Below are 21873 nucleotides of genomic sequence, written 5' to 3' on the forward strand. Positions count from 1 at the left end.
TTATTGCCCTTTCTGGAGGGGGGAAGGACAGCAATTCCTTTGTCTGATTGAAGGCCTGGAAATCAGTGTGCATGTTGTACTGAATAACAGAATAACAGAGTTGGAAGGGACCTTAGAGGTCTTCTAGTCCAACCCCCCCTTCCCCCCCCCCCCGCTCAAGCAGGGAAGAATGCTTGAAGCAATGGTCTGCAATCAGATATGCATTCATTTGGGGCATAGCAGTACAAATAGATGATGGACTAGGAAAAATAATTATGCCTGACAAGTTTGAGGCAAGCAGAAGTATGGGAAGACAACAGATATATTGAATATTTAGTTTTGTGTATGCTTCTCGCATCAAATCAACAAGAAACCCCACCCCACCCCAGCTTGGTTAGCTGTAATCATAAGGAGCTCTTGGGATCACAGCAATCAGGCTGGGTTTAATATGTGGAACTTGATCATTCAGGTTGATCAGTCTTGCTATATGGGAGAAGATCCAACAATTTTTACTCCAAATCTCTGCCCATCTATTCAGAAATAATTCCCAGGTATTTCAGTTGAATTAATTCCCAAATAAAAATGTATGGGATTTAAAACCTGGGTGATAGTTCTACAAATAATAGTATAATAACACCATTATTTGCGAACAAAAACAGCCTTATTCATTAGTATGGTTTCCTTGCATGCTTCAACAAGCAGTAATCCATGGATGACCTTGTCTGGTGTACAGGGCATAGAGAAAACTGTGAAGGACAGGACAAAGAGCAGCTACCAAGCAGGCATCATATAAACAGGGCTTAAACCCAGGCCAAGAGACTAACTTGCCTAAATGTCTCAGAGAAGCTCCTCCCTATTCACACGAATATAAAGTGAGGGATTGGGAAGCACATTCAGACTTGCAGACTCTAACACTATAGCTATTACAGTGGTACCTTGGTACTCAATTGCTTTGACTTTGACACTCAACACATTTTGACACAAGCATTTTGTTCTGGTACTCATCATTTGTTTGGTATTGAATATACAAACTAGAAACAATCACTTAAATATGAGCCAGCAGTGTGCTGCAGCTGCCAAAAAGGCCAACACAGTGCTAGGCTGCATTAACAGAGGGACAGAATCAAGATCACATGAAGTGTTAATACCACTTTACAATGCCTTGGTAAGGCCACACTTGGAATACTGCATCCAGTTTTGGTCACCACGATGTAAAAAAGATGTTGAGACTCTGGAAAGAGTACAGAGACTGGAGGCTAAAACATATAAGGAACGGCTGCTGGAATTGGGTATGTCTAGTTTAATGAAGAGAAGGACGAGGGGGACATGATAACAGTGTTCCAATATCTCAGGGGCTGCCACAAAGAAGAGGGATTCAAGCTATTCCCAAACATCTGAAGGCAGGACAAGAAGCAACGGATGGAAACTAATCAAGGAGAGAAGCAACTTAGAATTAAGGAGACATTTCCTGACAGTTAGAACAATTAATCAGTGGAACAACCTGCCTCCAGAAGCTGTGAATGCTCCAACACTGGAAGTTTTTAAGAAGAGACTGGACAGCCATTTGTCTGAAATGGTATAGGGTTTTCTGCCTGATCAGGGAATTGGACTAGATGACCTCCAAGGTCCCTTCCAACTTTATTATTATTATTATTGTTATTGTTGTTGTCATTCTTCTTCTTATTATTAACTTGTTAGTATTGGCTGCCTTGTGGCTCAGTACACTATTCCTTATGGGAAGAATGTGTTTGGTACTCATCATTTTTGGTACTCATCATGCCTCCTGGAAGCAATTTATGATAGGTATCAAGGTACCACTGGTCTACCAAGCAGGGCTGACATCTTGATTGGATGCTCTGAAGGGTCAGGCCAGGTTAGTATTTTGAAAGAAGGTGTTCAAGAAATCTGATAGCTCTAGGCTAGGCTGGAAAACGTCTTGCAAGACAAAGAGTAGCAAATCACTTGTATTCGGTAGCCAAGAAAAGGTTGCCAAGAGGTTTAAGAAGGTGCCAAGAGCCGAAATGACTCAAAGGAAACTTTAATTTTCACCTTTGTTGCATACATATACATATACATATACATATACATATACATATACATACACACACACACACACACACACACACACACACACACACACATATATATATATATATATATATATATATATATATATATATATATATATATATATATGTCACAGTTCTTCTATTGCATCATGAACTAATTATTCCCAGGTATTACACACTAAGTGACTTTTCAGTATGTCTTTTGCTTCCTGCCATGCTTCCAAAAATACCCTAGATTGTAGACAACAATAATCGTCTGACAGGAAATCCCACTGATTAAAGTTCAATCAATTATTAGGATAACAGAAGCATTACAATTAATTCCACCAAAGAACATAAATAGTTGGAGGTGGGTAGAAAGAATTACTCATGGCATTAATTTTTTGGTTTCACCACTAGAAAGGAGCGGCAGTTAGACAGGGAAATCACTTGTATAATCATAGTAGCCAGTATCTACATTTCCCCTCCCTGTGTACACAGAGGTGGGGTAGCATTAGAAGACTTTTATAAAAAAAAATAAACTAGATGACCCGTGCCTTGTTGGTTCAATGTTTCAGAGATATTTCCTTATCGAAACAGAAAAACAAAATGACTATAAGTGGACAAAAAAGCAATGGGAACAAAAGTGACTTCCAACTACATAGCAGTTTTCCCACTGAGTTTCCTTATGGGAAGCTGGTGAGGAGCATCAAAAATCTTCCTTCCTTCCTTCCTTCCTTCCTTCCTTCCTTCCTTCCTTCCTTCCTTCCTTCCTTCCTTCCTTCCTCATGTTTTAGCACCAACAGTACTCAGAAAAGACAAGGTGGCAACATGATAGAAGCTTTGCCTATTTTGTAAGTCCATCACCTGCATGTCTTTTTCATGTGTGACACAGATACAAATGGGTAGAGTTTTGATTACGGTGTTCTGGACCCCATTTGGGGTGTGTGTAGACAGTAGGAAAAGAGATGACTTTGATGGAAGTATGGAAGAACTGCTATCTAATCAAAGGCGTCTGAGACATATTTTAAATCCTGAGAAATGAGGTAATATGTCTGAGACATATTTTAAATCCTGAGAAATGAGGTAATATTTAGAAGCATCAGATACAGATGCTTGATTCACCAGAGTATAAGGGGTAGGTGGTGGGTGCTATTATGGCCAATATCTATCTGTTATTATGGCCAATATCTATAAAAGTAGTTTCAACCTTCTTATGAAGTTGATTTCTTGGTCTAGTGGGGATGACACCCTGCATATAGCATAGAGCAGTGACAACAAAAGAAAGCTTCAGTGCCAGAAAGAGCACTTTCCTTTATCTCAAACAATAAAAGATGATCAATAAACCCACAAAAGAGATAATCAAAATAAATTTTCAAGCCTACTTAACATAAGAAACAAAAACAAAAATTTCTTTGGCAGGGAAGAAAAATAGAACTTTAGCAGTAACTTAATAATAAATGCTTGGTGGCACAGCGCCTCTGCATCAACCACACTCCTGTACATTTTTCTCTCTTGAGTTATTTAGTCCTGCTTTAAATCCAGGTAATCATAGCTCATTATTCATCACTACAAATACTTTACATCTGTTTTACAGGCCATTATTGACTGCCAATAAGAATTCTGGATGCAGTTCAAAGGGCTAGTTTTGACTTAAACAGTTCTATTAATCCATATCTGTGATTCAGTGAGATGCTAAGAAAAACTCTCAGAATATCTGTTTTCTCTGTTAGAATTTACAAACGATTTAACATATATATTGAAAACAGTTCTATTTCTCCAACTGAAGATAAAAATAAAAGAACATTTTTCTGGCTTCCACAGTTAGGGGGAAAAAAAACAAATGAGTGGATTGGCTGGCCCATACAGAACAGACATAATCAATGTAAACATTCGTCAAGTTCCCCATGTCATCTGTAATATTGTCAATCAATCCTGCTTCCAAGATGATGAAAATCCTTGTTGTTTAACAGCCTAATACAGAATTTGCTGGCGCCGTGCGGATGATTTCTTTGTGTGAAACACTGTACTCAAATTGGAATGAGCCACAGAAGAAATAAATGGAATCTGCAAGAAAAGAAATCAATTAGAGGCTGTAGTTCTAAAGATGATTGGCATCTTGTTCTTGAATGTTTCTAGAATTTGCAGGAGATGTTAGGGCCATCAAAACTGAAAGGGTCTGTAAGGAAGAGAATGAACCAAGACAGAAATGATTACAGATAGTCCTTGACATATAAACAGCCACTTAGCAAGGACTCCCTAAACGCTACATGTCCTGGTATCCAAGTCCATCTCATCCTGCCCATGTGACTGTATTCTGCATGCTCAGCAACCGACCCATAGTTATGGCCATCTGCAATCACATATTTTATGTCTGTTTTGTTGGAAACCAGAGTTGACTTTTAGTTTCTGGCAAAAAATACTCCATGGCAAACAATGGGTTAATGATCGTGGCATTCACTTAACGAATGCCACAAAACTATCACAACTTATTATTATAACTGCAGGGCTCAATTAGGTTAGTAACTCAAGGTTTACCTTTATCATGGGGGCTACCAACACATCTGTTAAACCAGTAGGTTTCCTCATACATATTAATTTTCAAATTTGAAAAATATTTCAGTGTAATATTGGAAAGCTAGCAAGCCACAAAGCAAAGCACAGGCCTTCAGCATAATTGGCAGTCCACAAAGCAAGACACCAGCCTCTGGTATAATTTTTTATCTCTAAAAATGCCTCAGAAATAGATGTTAATCAATTGTCTTGGGTTATCCACTTGTTCAAAACCCAGATTGTTGGGGGCAGTTAAGCTGACTTTGTAATAATGCCGCTTGGGGTGTGTGTGAAAGCCCTAATAAGCAGGCATATACATAGAATGAAGGCTACTGCTAAGTTTGTAAGCCGCCCTGAGTCTTCGGAGAAGGGCAGGATATAAATGGAATTTAAAAAAAAACCCAGCAATAATAAATAGTAAACAGTAAAACTGGCATGTGGTAACATTGTGGAAAATCAGTGTATTGAAATTGGTTATATCCCCATAGTAGACATTTTATGAGTCAAGATACTCTCCGTACTATCCTTCCAAAACCCTATTGCAACTCATTGGCAATAAGATGATCAGTATTCTACAAAAACCCTATTCAGCTTCTTTATGGCAGCAGATGTGTTTCCTATATCTTTATAACTAATGGTCATCAGGAATACTATTTGCCAAATACGATTCCCTAGCCCTCATATCTCAAAATGGCACACGTGCTGCCCAATATAAAAAATATTGGTGACCATTTTGCCACGATTGGATGAATGGTAGAAAAGTAAAAATGGTTGGTAATAACAACTACAGAGGAAGGCCTTTCTTTTTAAGAAAGACTTGAAAAAATCCGAAGGGTACATTTTTTTCTCTATGACAAACTTCAGTACAAGTGTATCAGTGAGGATGGGAGAGAAGGAAGGAAGGAAGGAAGGAAGGAAGGAAGGAAGGAAGGAAGGAAGGAAGGAAGGAAGGAATGATTAAGCTGGATGTTTAACGAATATGCCGAGAAATTCTGTATTGAAAACATTTTTGTGACTTTTTAAATAACATTGGTAAAAATATGGCATCCACATCAAATAAAACTTCCCTTTCACACAACAAGATAACAATGGAAATGTTTACCATTCTGCTGATATGCTGCATCCACCTTATGTATAATTCCATGAAATTCCTCCATTATTTGTTTTGGATAGCCATGCTCCATAGAATGTAATCTCTCATCATAGCTGTAGCCGAAAATGAATAATAATAATAAGAAACCAGCATGAGCCTTAGAAAAAAAATCAGGAAATAAAGAATGGGAGAAAACTGAAGCTAAGATTTATAGTATCTAATCAGACCATCTTACTGTGCCAAATCTTTTTTCATAGTCCTTTCAATATTTTCCAATTATCTTTATACAATATGCAAACAGCATTCACTTTAGTGGGATCAAAGTCTTGCCTTCAGTATTGATAGAGGAAAGATATATTAACTACTATTGATGTTGTTTTTAAATATTTCATCCTGATTTTGTTTTTAATTGTTAGCCCCCTCCCCGAATTATATAAATGGGAAGCCATATAGATTTAATAAATAAATAAATAAACATCTTTCTTATGCAGAATAATTCTGTGTATGTTCTAACTCTGCAATTGAATCAATAAGCCACATTTTACAGCATTTTATTTCATCAAACTCTCTTGTGCTTAGTGTGCAAATCTTATAACCTCACTTCTTACTCATTGTTCAGTCTGGCCCAAAACTAATGTTATTTACATTTGTTTGCATGCTCCCTCATGAAATTTCCAGGAATATAGAAAAAGGTTTTTTTTATTGCTGTTAGAAGGCTCTGGAGTTGATTCTCAAGCTGTTTAAGGGTGCTAATTTATTTCTTGATTTACATGGGTCATGGGCTGCTCCAATTAGCTGGCTGATTGTACAACTCCCTCGTGTGTAACTGGGAGTGAAAACAATGCAAATCAAATTTAAAATCCAAATCATGCATGAAAATAACATAAAAGTGTGAGAGATACACAGAAGAATATTTAATTCATCCTCATGACTTGGTGAAACACCCATACTTTTATTAATTTCTTGAAGGCTAGAAGGCAAGAGACGGATCAAATGTTGGGAGGAACAAATACAGTTCTACAGGAGGGGATGGCAACTGAGAAATCCTGCATCTGTGGTCCCTGAGTGGGGCATATGAGGAGCCCATTTTACTGGGAATTATTAAGTGAGCAGAAGTTTCAACCCACTCAGAGTTACCCTGTTACCCAATACATTTGATAAATAAATAAATAAAACTATTCATTTATTGACTGTTTGAAATTGCAACGGCACTGAAAAAAATGAATTACAACAAGTAGTCTTTACGCTAATGACTGTTGCAACATCTCCAAGAACAGGGGTGTCAAACTGGTGGCCCGCGGGCTGGATGCATCATGTGCTGGCCACACCCACTCCGACTCCACAAAGGCAAAAAAGTCACGATATGTCACGATACATCATGTGATGTGATTGAGTTTGGTACGCATCCCCAAGATCATGTGATCAAAATATGGCCGCTTGGCAACCAGCGGCCATATTTATGATGCTTGCTGCATTCCGGGATCATGTGATCACCGCTGGAGACCTTCCCAGCTGGTTTTCAACAAGCAAAGTCAAAGGGAAAAGCCAGATTGGATTAACAACTGCATGGATCTCTTAACTACAGTGATTTGCCTAACAACCATTGGAAAAAAAAAGGTTGTAAACCTGAGCATGACTTACTTACCTTTGCTTAGCAATGGAAATTCTGGTTTCAGTTGTAGGTATATAATCCAAGAACTACCTATATCTTCAGGGTTTGGATGATGTGGTCATTCAAACATGACAAGAAGCACCTTGAATTGCATTTTGAACCCAATTGGCAACCAATGCAGCTCCCAGAGTAAAGATGTTAAATAGGTGCCACAAGGTACCTCCATAACTACTTGAGCCACTGAGTTCTGGACCAATTGTGCTTCAAAGTCAATCAAGGGCAATCAAAGCTGTGATCAATTTTAAGTATCACTACTAAAGCATGGAACAGTATTCATATCTTGTTGATAGGAAAACAAACCTTGGTGAAGATTTTAAAACAGACCATCTTGACGTCAAATGCAGAAAGGAGAAAGAAAACGTAACCAACAGAATAGATAATTTTGCATTGCAAAAGATCCAGGGAGAGATCTGAACTCCATATTAACCACAGCATCATGAGTAATATGTAACAGTGTAAATACATTATGCCATCAGGATAGAGAAACTGTATTTTGTGGGTTTCAAGACTGTTTTTCAAAGTGTTTCTGGAAAATGTTTATTTAGTTTTATTATAGTGTGGACGTAAGAGTGGTTCAGCTAAACCACTTCCTCAACCACTTATTACCTACCTCCATAACTGGTCTCTAGTGAAAAATTTTGTCTTCCTGGACTTTACATCATAAAAAGCAGCATCTATCCTCTGCACATAGCTTGGGAATCCAAGATCATATAGTTTCTGGGGATAACCACTGAGTATCTTGTAGTCCTTCAGAGCCCAATACATCTTCCCTGTTACCGTTTGTGGAAGCAAATGATAGATTGACATGATAATTAATGCTAAAGCTAAAATAGATGTGGAACTGCTTCATAGTACAGCAATAAGTAATATAATTATATAAAAAAGTTGGTTTTAAATACCTTGGGGTCAGATGATCCATCTCTCCCAGTTCTGCTGTTAAGACCTTCAGGAGAGGCCCTTTTAAAGATGCCCCCATTGTCAGGTGGATCTTCCAAGCAAGTGGAAGAAGATCTCCTGCAATGCTACTATACTGTGAAGTGCACTCCCTTCGCAATTGTGTTTGGTCTCACTCTTTCATATGAAAAATGCATGAACTCTTGTGCCAGGCTCTCAACTGATAAATGATTTAGTACTTTTGATCGTACTTAATTTTAAACTGTATTTAAAATTAATGTACCAAATCTGCTTTTGCTTTTTTAAATTTTTGACTTGAGCATTTGCCAGAAAGGAAAATTGGAGTATGGATTAACGATGCATAAAGCTGCAAACTTATTTTGTCAGGCTCTTGTAATGTAGTGATTCTTCCAATTGACGCTCATAAACCTCTATTCTTCCTATATATGAGGGATAGAAATCTTACAGTATATGAACTCATTTTTTGCCTTCTTCCTCAATCTTGCACTTCAAAAGTATTTGTGCACAGTAGCAACTGTCTTGTACCATGAGGTTCTTAGCTGGTGTCTTTTGCAAGATATGATGCAAATAGTTATATGTTTTTCCCTAAAGATAGCATATATATTAATTGTGTAGGATAGCATGCATATTAATAAGAGAATATTTGTATCTCAGGGTTGAACTATGGAATCCTCCATGCTCTCTGAGCTGTTTCATTATCCAAGTAGGTAATGTCTTCAGCTCTGAAGATGTTACCTAGTTGGGTAATAAAACTTCTGCAAGGAAACAAACAAGTGCAGAGAGCACCAAGATTCCATAATATGAACATTAACCAATAACAATAATTCTAGATCTTGAGAAAGTTATCATTTAAACAAAATAAGTAAGAACAACATTCTGTATGTTGGTCCTTCTTAGTAAAAAAAAACTGATGAAAACAAGCAAGCAAGGATGAAGGGCAAAGCAATATTCACCTCGAAATATGAAGAAAAGATCCTTCTCTGGGGAATAATAAGCTGCATCAACTTGGAAGTTTGGAAGTTCTGGCCAAACAGAACCAATAACCACCCAATCTCCACGAATCATCTGATAATTATGATGCCACACAAATCTAAGCAAGAGGAAAAAAGCAGAAAAATTGTGGCATAGTATTAGGTGCATTCCCAAATCACCAGTAGAAATCAAAGTCTGCACTTGGACATTATTCTGAATAATAATGCAAATCTGTTGTATGACAGATGTAGAGAATACAGAGGATAGCCTTGAGAGGAGAGAGGAAGAGAGGAAAAATATATTAGCAGAAGAGCAAAACATTGCTTAAGTCCCAATGATGAAGGAGGGTTACAAAAACATCTCCTACAGACACCCACCTAATTTGCATGAATATAAAAGAGAGAGGAGGGGAACCACAATAACACTTACATGAGTATGTGACTACAGCTAATCTAAATAAAACTGGCTTTTAGTTTCCTGAAGAGTCTATTTTTTGGTTGGTCTGCCTCATAAAGCTGAACTAAATATATTTCCATCTTCTGTGGTCCACTACTGAGACTAGTAACACACTACACTGTGCCTCTTATATTTGCTTGATCCAGTTGCTTCCTCTGGTATGAAATACTATTTATTTATTTGCTCAAATATCTTCATTTATATTCAACCTTGTAAACAGTTGAAATATGAATGGATACTAATGACTATACGTGTACATGCGGTGGGCTTGAGGAAAGGTGTGTGGGGGGTGACAATAGGGATTTAGCAATAAAATCATTAAGTTAATTTAAAATTCATTTCCCAGTTTCTTTTTGAAAAATTAACTGTCCTGGCCCCTCCTTACAGTTGACCCCCACAGGGCTAATTATAGCCAATATCCCAATACAAAATGTACATCCTTATGCTAAACCCTTGCTTCACTTAAGGTGAAAGAACCAAGTCAAGTCTTAGCCTTCCATGCTCTGTCTACAGTATGTATTTCATTAACTATCTACAGCAAGAGAGGGAAAAGTTTTATTACCATTAAAAGTAAAATCTCAGATAGGATTAATGTTAACTATAGATTGTTTATGCAAGCCTACAACATTGTCATAGTAGATTATTGGCTTGTTGTGAGGAAACCAAAGTTAGCATTAACTCCAATTTGACACTCAAACTATGTTAAGAGAGAGAGAGAGAAAAGGATGTTTTACTTTCTTGGATGTCGGTGTACTTAAGGACAGAGAGGGGATAATATAGGAGATTAACAGAGCCAAAAATTTACAATCTATTACTGAAGTTATCATTGTGTCCCTTATTATTTAATGATTATTAATTTATAATCCTAACGACTGTGCTTGGAAGAATGGCTAGATACTCTGACCACCATCTTACATGTCCTTGAATATGATTTTATCACCACCTATATCTGCAACAGCATCTGCAGAGAATTTTGGATCACACCTCTGTGGAGTTTCAGGACTGATTGTCCTCTCTTTTGGACCTGCAAATATTAAGAATCATTCATGATATCCTTTGCCTTGAATGTACAGTATTTAGAATTCATTTCACAGTACTTGTATAATGCCCATCATTCTACCAACCTACCATCTGCCAATATTTAACTGCCAGAGGTGGGCAGAGCAAGCCACTCAAAGAGGGGTTCAGCAAACTGGCACAATACATAGCACTTCTACATATGTATTACATGTACATGAGTTGGTTGCCTCAATTGGTGCAACCATGCTGATGTTTGGAACATATAGACTGTTTTATTTTGTTATAGAACATAACAAGGGGTGCTTTTGGAAGGGAAGCTTCATTATGGCAAATCACTCCTTTGAATTTATACACTCTTCTTCATTATCCATTTTAGAATGAATAAACATATAAGTACCATAAAGAACCTGGATGCCTTCTACATCATCTTCAGGAAGAACAAAGTCCTTCAGGCCACGGTAAGTGTAAAGAGGGTACATCAAAGCTTCAGGGTCACTGGAGTGTTGTAGCCCCAGTGTGTGGCCAAACTCATGGGCTGCAACCACAAATAAATTAAAATCTGGAAAGAGCACAAAGCCATCAGGTTAGCAACAGTGCATCAGAATGCCCTCTGGGATCTGAACATATTATAGAGTCATATATTTTAACCACCCACAAACATTTCTAGAAACAAGGTTATCTCTCCCATCATTATTTTTATGAGTAAAGTTCACAGTCAAGTGTCTATGAAGATTCTCAGTCAAGGTTACCCAACCATTTACTTGCCTTCATAATTTAAGGTGAATGGAGAATCTCTTAAAGGAGAGAATTTTAAGAGGACTAAGTTCATTTCTTTGCTCAAAACTTGTATATGAAAGCAGATGCATCTGGAAGAAGATCTAGAAGTGTACATTTTACAGAAAATAGCACACAAAAGTTGTAGCATTTAATTTTCAAGACAGTATAATGATTAGAGAAAATAGACATGATCAGAGTATCATATTAACCTAACTAATTGATAGAATGGATTTATATAAGCAATATAGTACTTCTGGAGAGCAAGATATAGATCTACAGTTACCTCTAGAATCATTAGTCCATGTTTCATCATCATCGAAGTGGACATCCCCTCCAATATTGTCACCAGGAGGGAAAGCATGAGCTAGTTGACCCAATGGTCCATCAAAAGGTACAAAGTCTCCATGCTCTACAAAATAAACAACCCAAAATAACTGCTAATTAATTGGGCATCTGAGTGGTATTGCAAATTTTAGAATAAACACGACAACAATAGATTACAGTTTTGTCCGCACATCACCTTTGGATCCAAAAGAGATCATAATATCAGCCGTGCCATTAAAGATTCTAGTGAAATGAAGAGGGGTGACATCACTCCATACTTGAAAAGCTTCCTGCATTGCTTGGTCCACTTCTTCCCCACTCAGATCCAAGGTATAGTTCACAATTCTGTTCATATCACAAATGCCAATCATCATTTTTATACAAGTTTTCCTCTGAAAATACTCAAGATGGCTTACCTGCAGAGGCTTACATGTTGTTTCCATAACAATCCTATAAAATAGCTTGGACTATGAACTTTTGGCACAGTGTAACTCAGTGTTACTTTGAGAGAACTCTAACTTGATTCTCCTTGATTCAAGTACAACATCTTAGCTATTGTATTATACCGTAACCTACAAACTTTTTCCTTTATGTGTATGTGTGCAGATGTATGGCAGAATGTTGATAATGATCAGAAATATATTTGGAACATTTGGTTTTTATTCATGCTTTGTAATATTTTTTTTCTTGAAAAAATTAATCTCACCATGTTAATCCAAATCAAAATAGGACTAATCTAATTGTACAAGACAGAGAAATACACTGTGTAGATTGATTTATCTTTTTTTTCTACTTCTGAACAAAGCAAATACATACACAAACATACACAACAGGGGGAAAATAACCATTATAAGTGGTTAGCGCCTTTGAATTGCATTAGCTCAAAAGAAAAAACCAGGCAAATATCAGCATAATATTGGAGTAATAATAAAATGATGTTTAAAATGTTTTGGCTTAGCGCTGTATGAGACTGTTCTTCTCAAAACACATCCATAGCTCTGGGTGTGTCTCAGTGAGAATGATTTAGGCTAAAACCTCTCCACAGAAATTTTCATTTTGGTTAAGAACATACTACGAATGATTGTCATTCTGTCATTTCAGCATCGTGATTGTTTAAATTCAATTTAAAAATTTCTGAATGTCAGCAAACAAAAACAAAGGAAAAGAAACCCCCCCTCGTATGAACCACAGGAACCATATTTTCCAAAAGTGTCTAGTACAAATGCAACAAAGGGAAAAGAATATCAAGTTAAATATATTCATTTTTACCTGTATGTTAAATCCAACACTGGCCACTTCATTTTCCTGGGGAAAAAACGATACTCTGCCATATCAGGCACACCACACCGAGGCTGTTTCATTAGTTCAAAGGTTTCTGAGGACATTTGTCCATTTCCTTCCAGGTTAAAAAAAGACTGCATGTATTTCAGCTGGTTAAGCAAAGATGCTGCGCTTCTTTTCCAAAATGTTCCTTGACTGTAGTAAGTGTCCAGATAGCTCTAGAAAAAAAAGGGGGGGGAAACATTTGAAAAAGATCAGAAAGGTAGGACACTAAAAACAGTCTACAGAAAACAAGCAGATACCTCTGTTAAGAAGTTGCTTATTGTCTCAAGCCTGGGACCTGCTTTAATTTGGGGGGGAAGTGGGAAAGGTAAACAGACAGTAAGAATCCAGAAGAAAGAAACAGAGGCAATAAAGACATTCATCTTGACACAACTACTGAAGTACAGGGGTTTAAAAAATGGTTTAGGTTGGGATAACTTTTTATAGAACACATATCTAGGAATTTGACTTGTCACTCATTTATCTACAGTGCAACCTTCCTAGGCTAGGTCAAAAGTCCGCATATCACTTTCTTTGACAAAAACTCCATGCCTGTGGTTAAGAGATTAAATGAATTGTTCAGCAGCAATTGCTGACACTAAAAATGACAAGTTGTTTTGTGCCCCTTTGTAAGGGAAATAATTTGCTGAAGGTGCAAATGTGCCTATTTCGTTTGCATATTTTTTTTAATAGGATGTCTTCATTGAACAATAGGAGGCACACTGGATTTTTTTTTTAATCCCATTTATATCCCGCCCTTCTCCGAAGACTCAGGGCGGCTTACACTCTAAGCACAAATCAATGTGCTTAGCAATAGCCTTCATTCTATGTATATGCCTGCTTATTAGGGCTTTCGCCCCCCCCCAAGCGGCATTATTACAAAGTCAGCTTATTGCCCCCAACAATCTGGGTCCTCATTTTACCTACCTCGGAAGGATGGAAGGCTGAGTCAACCTTGAGCCTGGTGGGATGCGAACCTGCACTAATTGCAGGCAGCTGGTGTTACTTAAGGAGGCATTAGCCCACTGCTCCACCAAGGCTCCACGCACTGTAAAAATCGTCTCCCGATACTTTGGAAAAGCCGTTCCTTGCCTTCTTTCCAAATTCCAGCAATTCTTTTTATCTCCTTCTCCCTCTCTTCCAGTGTCATTGGGGGGGGGGACTTTTGTTTACTTTATTTGTTTATTTTTTTTAAAGAGAGAAATCCACCAAAATCAATAATTCAGTAAATGATAGTATGCTAAATAATTATTGCTAATATATTTATTTTATTAGCATTGTGCTGTGAATTAAACATATAGATCCATCAGCTAATTTCAAATACTGAGCCATATTTTGGCTTGAGCTAGCCTACATGCGCAATTTGGGTCAACTGCTCCTCTTCAAAATCCATGTCTTGAGAAGACATTCCACATTCTCCTACTCTCAGAAATTTGCCCATATCCTCATAAGTACTGAGTTCCTTAAAAAATCAACATACGTTGCCTTGAATGATCACTAACATGGATTATGTCAAAGTGCCATTGGAATATAAGAGTAGCAAGAAACCCAAGCATGCTAGGCTAGATTGGGAAGTCAAGAGGATCTCAGAAAATAATCCTGGCAAACCATGTCAAATTTGTCAAATGGAGTACCTCGGGGACCACCTGCTGCCGGCGTCAACTTCCCTCCACCCTGTGCGTTCCCACAGAGAGGGCCTCCTCAGGGTGCCTCCGGTCAGAGAATGTCGGCTGGTGGCCCCCAGGGGGAGGGCCTTCTCTGTGGGCGCTCCGGCTTTATGGAACCAACTGCCGGTTGAGCTCCGGACGGCACCGGACCTTCACTCCTTCCGGCGCGGTCTGAAGACCCATTTATTTGAACAAGCTGGCCTGGCCTGATGGGGGATGTTAGGGTTTTTAATGGGTTTTTATATTGTTACTGTTTTATCTGGGCGATTATTTAATTCTCTTTTAATTTTTGAATTTTCTATTTATATGTGCCCTGTTCACCACCCTGAGTCCTTCGGGAGAAGGGCGGTATATAAATTTAATAAATGAAATGAAATGAATGAATGAACAAGTCCTGTGTGGATGTTTCACTGATGCTACCTGGATCTGGCTCAAAGGAAATATCACTTGAGGGAAAAACAGCAGCTTTAGGAACGAATTCTGGGAAAACCAAGGCCTAGATACACAAAGAAAGTGGTATCCTTATGCTATAAAGTGAAAACATTTTTTTAAACTTGCTAAGACACTTCAGCCTGAGCTGTGCTTAAATATCTTATATTGCAGTATTTTTCCCATCAATATTTTATATTGTGGCTTTTCTCCTGCTTTTTATTTCAAAGGTTTAATTGTGTAACCTTTTTGTTAGCATTCTGAAGGGTACAGTGAAATCTTTCTAAAATGGCAATCCAAAGAAAAAACATTTATATATAAAATAAAATGTTCTACACCAGATACAGAGAGTCCTCAATTTACAATAGTTCGTTTAGTGACCATTCAAAAGGTACAACAGCACTGAAAAAGGGACTTAGGACTGTTTTTCACACTTACAACCATTATAGCATCCCCATGGTCACATGATCAAAATTCAGATGCTTGGCAACTGGCATGTATTTATGACGGTTGCAGTATCCCAGGGTAATGTGATCCTCTTTGTGACCTTCTGACAACCGAAGTCTATGGGGAAGTCAGATTCACTTAACAACCATAATGAACTTAACAACTGCAATAATTCACTTAACAACTGTGGCAGAAAAGGTCGTAAAATGGTGCAAAATTCACTTACAAACTGTCTTGCTTGGTAACATAAATTTTGGGCTCAGTTGTGGTCATAAGTTGAGGACTACCTGTATGGTAACTGAAAAACAAATATTTGTTGGCATGCAGCTGGAGACGATGCAACATCCACAATGACAAAAATATATCTGATAAAACTCTTTTCTGAATTGCCAAGGTAAATGTACAAGGAGAATGAAATTGTTGAATCACGTTATTGTCATATGTTAGACAATATTGTCTTCTTGTCAAACAACAGAAAGTCAAATAAGAAATCAAACATTTGTTCCATTCCTTTAAGGAAAAAGTGGTATAATCTCCTGATAGTTTTAACATTTTATATTTTAATATTTTATTTATACAGCGCCCAGTTTCTCTCTGCAATGGAGATGGGGTTTTTTCAAAATTTGATAAATAAATAAATACTCTCCCTACATTTTTCAATGAATCACCAGCACCTGGTTCTCCTTTACTGAATTAAAATAATACCCTAAAGGCATACTCATGCACATTTAATTGTTGAATTGAAGAATGCCGTTTATGCTACAGCAGCATATAGAAATCCTTGTTTTATTTTTGTACTGTTATCATGGTTCCTGAATCAGCATTCGCGAGTTGTGACATGATGTTCAAGTCATTTAAAATCATATCTTATTAGGCAGACACATCATCTAAGAAATGTAGAAAAGCCTGAGAGAATCCCTCTAGCAATTTAATATTTAATGAATAAGTATACAGAGAAAGAGGGAGAAAAGAGAAGGAAAAAACGTAGATCATTAAATAGACATTGTTTCCCAACTGCCACGTAATAGACTGAATTTTCAAGATTGAGTATTAAATTTTCTGGCACATTTCATATTATTGATGAGTTAAAAATACATTTCTCCAAAGCTTGCCCATAGGATTTAGGATAACCATTAATGCAAAGAGAATCTAAAACTGCAAAGCCTAGTTATGTATATTAATTTCTACTAGGATTAAGGATGAAGGATATTTTTTCATAATCTCTAGTGTCAAAAGATCATGCAATGAAATGTATTTAACACTGATAATCTGGATTGACATGAAGTAAATTTCTAAAAGTTATTTAGATTTGAGTTAGGCTTCTGTCTTATGCACACTAATATGAAGAAGAGGAATGATTTCATTTGAACTGCAGTTTGATGTGATTTGCTTTGTTCAGAACAATATTCCAAGGACTAGAACATAATTATTTATCAGATTCTGAGTTTCACTGAATATGACAGCATCAGCTAAAAATGTCTATAATGATGTATGTTATATAATACAATACATTTCAAAATGGAGGCCTTATGAGAACATCATATTCTTGAAAACTGTCTGCCCTTTGAAATAGCCCAGACAAGAAACACCAACCATGAGTACATTACCATTATGGTGGGGTTATAGTAACAAAATCTTACAAGTCTGAAAATATTTTTTCTCTCCATTATATTTATTTCCCAGAAAACTAGAGAAGGGTCCCTTTTGAAATGCTTCCGACATCCTTTTTCTTTCTGTGGGCTGATAGTTTTTTAGGCTGTCTCCCAAGGTCTTTCTCAGAACCCATTGCAGTAACTTAATAACTAACTTAATAAGACTATGTATTCAAAATACATCTGCAAAATATTATGTGTGTTTTGAATGTATTTGAAAATGTAAATAAAAGGTTTAAGAATCATGAGACATTTTCAAGTTGCAACAGGAATTGGTAGATTTCATTATAATTCAAGGCAAGTTAGACACTGAAGTGATAAGCTTAATCAGATCATCTAGTTAGATTTTTCATGTCTTGGTATTCCCCATTGTTTATTACTCCTCCTTATTTTGTCTGTGTCTGATGCCAGGTATATTAATCATGCAGTTTGCTTATAATCATGCTTTGCTTATAACCACACATTATGTATCTATTTTATTTATGTTACTGTGATAGAGACAATGAGCTTTAAAATAATTTAAAAGTAGAAAGGCATATATTTCTGACAGAGCTGTAACTATAATGTAGAGATGCATGATTCTGATTCTACCAGTCTTAGAGAAGGCAGAGTATCCAATTTGCTTTGAGACTGCATTTCTTTGCTTCCAAAGGATTTCTGGCTATATAATGTACAACCTCAAGGATGATAAGCAAGGCTTATAATATCTCTTCATGCATAGCCTTATTTAAGACCATCTGTAATGGAATGTGGGAATGACCTCTAGAGACAGGAAGGAAAGTCAGAGACAGGGCCATAGGCACTAAAAAATGTTTCAGGCCACAGAAGGGGGGTGGGAAGCATGAAAAACCTATCAAAAGAGATTCTCATAGTTTTCTGGAGGGTTAAAGGAAAAAGGGAGAGAAATACATCCAGTCTCGCAAGATTCTGTTAATGTAGACTTACAGTAAAGATAGTCCAAGTGCCCTTGGTTGTGTTTCTTATCTGGATGACCACACAGAGCTAACATCATCGTTTTCATAGGATATGCTTGAGCAAACTCATGGAAATAACCACATCCCTATTCAGGATATAGTGTAAAGAAAAGTCTGCAAGCTCTATTCAAGATTGCAATTCAGCAATGATGCATCCTATTAATATAAAAATTAAAATCAAGCCTGGGAAAGGCACTAGGAGAAGTTGAATGCATGAGCAGAAAGAATAAAGATTTTACTAAGTGGGATTTAGAGCCTGTGAAGCAAAAGTACCAGAACTGGTCTGGGCATGGTGTGCTTGGGATTGCATCCCAAATAGTAAGCAGAGGCAAAATATATAACTGGATTTTATTTAATTGATGCTTAAATTTAATAAACATTAAATCAATGACTGTTCTCCACCTATTGCATCAAAGTAAAAACGTCCGTAGTAGTAACATTTAACTTATTCCAAAGAAATCATCATAAAAGTCACAGGATTTTGAGTCCAATAGTTTGCTTCTTTGGGAATTATAGTTACAAGCCAGGAAATGGAATGGGAAGAACTTTCTTTCTTCTTTCTTTCTTTCTTTCTTTCTTTCTTTCTTTCTTTCTTTCTTTCTTTCTTTCTTTCTTTCTTTCTTTCCTTCTTTCTTTCTTTCTTTCTCTTAGTGCAACCCACTTTGATACCAATTCCATTGTTAAACTAAGTGAGGGAAAGCCAAAAGGAACACAATTCTGATGTTATATGCTACCCGATAATGTTAATTGATAGAAGGTATTGAATTCCACTGACTAGACAGTGCAGAATGGTCCTAAAAAACAGGCACCTGAGAGAAGGAGACACTTTTGCAGAAGCCCAGAGTTGCCGGTAGATGCTGATCTGACTTTCGAATCAACCTGGCTTTGCCACCAACAGAATAGATGATGGTCCATCAGATTGTCCCCACCCGAACTGAGTTGGTATAAGGAGGCAGTCACTATAAGATTACTCAGCTAAGGACCACTTTAGGTCACCTTGGTTACGGACTTAGGATCAGATAAAGGTAGTAACATGAGGAAAGAAGAGGAGACTGGGATATTTTTCTTTCATCCTTAAGTGAGAAAAGGCTAGTAGGAGCCTGCAGGAAGGCACACGAGTCTAGAATGTTAAAAACTATCATTTGATCCAAAGTTATGAATTGCTTGGGTGGGAGGGCTTATCTGTCTGTGAGTGTCACAATATAAATGAAATTATTGAAAGAGTCATGTAGTCTGTGTAAATGAATAAGATGGGCCATACCAGCCCAGCTGCATGGTGTTTCTAAACAAACACTGCAGTTTTGATTGTAATCTCAGATCAGTACAAAGTAGTTTCTTTGAATGAGGCCGAATTTTGCTATGCTGTGTGTAAAATTAGGCAAACTTTAACTCCTCACTGATAATCATCACCAGCCTCAATATATTATTCTGTCTGCCTTTTAGTTCTGTTTTTTACTATTATCGTTGTTTTGAATGCTTTTGTTTCTGCTGCTGGTCCATGGCCATAGGACTGATTGATTGATTGTATTCAGTTTGCAAGCTTCATTCTCACAGCCCCAATGACCTTTTTATACTGTATTTGCCCCATTAAATTCCCTATCTCCCAGAAGAGCATTGTTGTCTCAAAGTCTAATTGACTAGCCTCATTGCATAGGATTTAAGGGCAAAAACTGTTGTATAGGCAGTTCTTTGTAGGCATTGAGTGAGACAGAAGGTTCAAAACAGCAACATGCTTTATTGAAGGTCAGAACTAACAGAAGCAACAGGGGAGCTGCTGTGCAGCTATTTATACGACTGGCCGATAGGCAGCAACCAAAAGGTTTGAAGCAATGGTTTCCTGGCTTAGCCGGCTGGAGACAACCAGTCTGGGCCAGCTAGCAACCATTACAAGTATACACGTGAACTAGCATTAGCAATTGAACTCAAGCAATTAGCAAGCAGTGCAACACAAGCAAACACTTACAACATATACAAAAACCCAATACATTACAAAAACCTAGAACCCCTTAAGTCAAATAAGAAGGAATTGCAACGAATCAGATTTTCATTTTGAAGTGAATGAAGACATGCATTGTATTATCAAAAGGAGGGAGCGGGCAGGCCTTATAAGACCTTCCAGGCTAGAGTCTCAAATGATCTAACTTTACCACTGGTTAGCCATCTCTGGTCTGTGGTAAGAACTGTAAGAACCACTTGCTTCCCAGCAGAGATGGCTCCTGCAGGTTTGATAGCACAGTCTTTGCCAAGCCAAGGAGCAGAGGCAGCTTTTGTCAGCAAACCCCAGAAAGACAGCAGCCAGCCATGCAGACCAGGATGGTCAAGGCACAAGGTCATACTCTCTGTAGAAGTCAAGTGCCAAGCCTCAACTATTTCCATTTTGCCCAGATTTGTCTTCTGTTGCACCACAGTCCTTAAATAGAGTTCCTACCTGTCTCTCTAGTAATATTTATGGGTCTCTCTTACTACTTTTGGACTCAGGAAAGGACAATGCTATTTTCCCTCCATTTACCACTTCAATAGTATTGAAGAAGAATGAGGTGTCCTGATGGTGCCCCATCTTTGAAGCAGATGTCCAAGGGCCTTGCACAGGAAGAACCACAAACAAAATAGATCTAGTACATTTTGAGGAAATGTATATTTCCAACAAAAGTCATCATGAATGGAGCCTTCACTTCACATCTTTTTTTGTGATTCTCCAAGCTCCCCTTTCCCACAAACACTGAAAATTGGTGGCAGTACAGCCTCTTGCTATCTTGAAACAGGAATAATTAAGTCACCACCTCTTCCAGTCAATCAATTCACCTTTTAATGGCTGAACCATTCTTCTTCCTTTCCTCCAGCCACCAGCCACTACCTCCCACAGTCCCAAGAAGCCCTAGAAGTCTCTTCTTCAAGCCATCAAGCAATAGAAAGAAGTTACAACATTACATTGCAGGAGGTCCAACTTAACAACTGGGTTTAAATTCCTGCTACGGTATGGCTTGCTTAAACTATAGTAAATTAATAAGCCACAATTGATTGATTTCATTAAACCATAAACCATGTTTTTATAAACCACGATGAAGGGGATTTCGAAATAAACATAGGTGAGAACAAATAAAACCTCACTTTTTACACCAGCCACAAATGTGTACTTATTCTCTATAGAAATGACACTCCTATAGGGGAGAAAATTACTGCAAGTCTGTGTAAAAAATTGTCAGCTCTGCTCCGTTCAGCAAACATCTGTCTTTAATGTTGAAAGTGTGTAATTTTTCCTGCCAGTTGGAAATTCCCAGTAGGAAATATTCTCTGATTCTGCAATTTTGCATTTGTTATTATTAATTCTGCCAGACTTATGAAATAATCAAATAAAATTCATATAAATATCCTCCCTGACTACATCGTTCTGAATAGCTGGTTCATCTTTCACCCTTGCCATCTCATAAATTCATCATATTTGTGTTTGGAAAACATTATTCCCTCTAATGAAAACAAGAAGTGGATAAAAAAAAATCAAACCAGTAAATGGAATTATTGAACAGTACACTGAATGATTTGTATGTAATTTCAAGTTTGTGTAGGACCTGAGG

The 21873-nt window shown here is 37.4% G+C and overlaps 1 protein-coding gene across 1 annotated transcript; it reads right to left on the reverse strand.

Moving 5' to 3' along the window:
• Window positions 1–373: 373 nt before the first annotated feature.
• Window positions 374–20677, reverse strand: LOC310640391 (collagenase 3-like; the record flags this gene model as incomplete). Its single annotated transcript, XM_083362600.1, has 11 exons — window positions 374–462; window positions 5683–5786; window positions 7956–8115; window positions 9214–9350; window positions 10604–10712; window positions 11106–11267; window positions 11769–11894; window positions 12006–12154; window positions 13079–13308; window positions 14487–14594; window positions 20444–20677. 11 exons carry the CDS (start codon window positions 20675–20677, stop codon window positions 374–376), a joined length of 1608 nt encoding a protein of 535 aa, XP_083218726.1.
• Window positions 20678–21873: the final 1196 nt, after the last annotated feature.

This window comes from Vipera ursinii (genome assembly GCF_947247035.1).
Source record: "Vipera ursinii genome assembly, chromosome: 4".
Lineage (NCBI taxonomy): Eukaryota > Metazoa > Chordata > Lepidosauria > Squamata > Viperidae > Vipera > Vipera ursinii.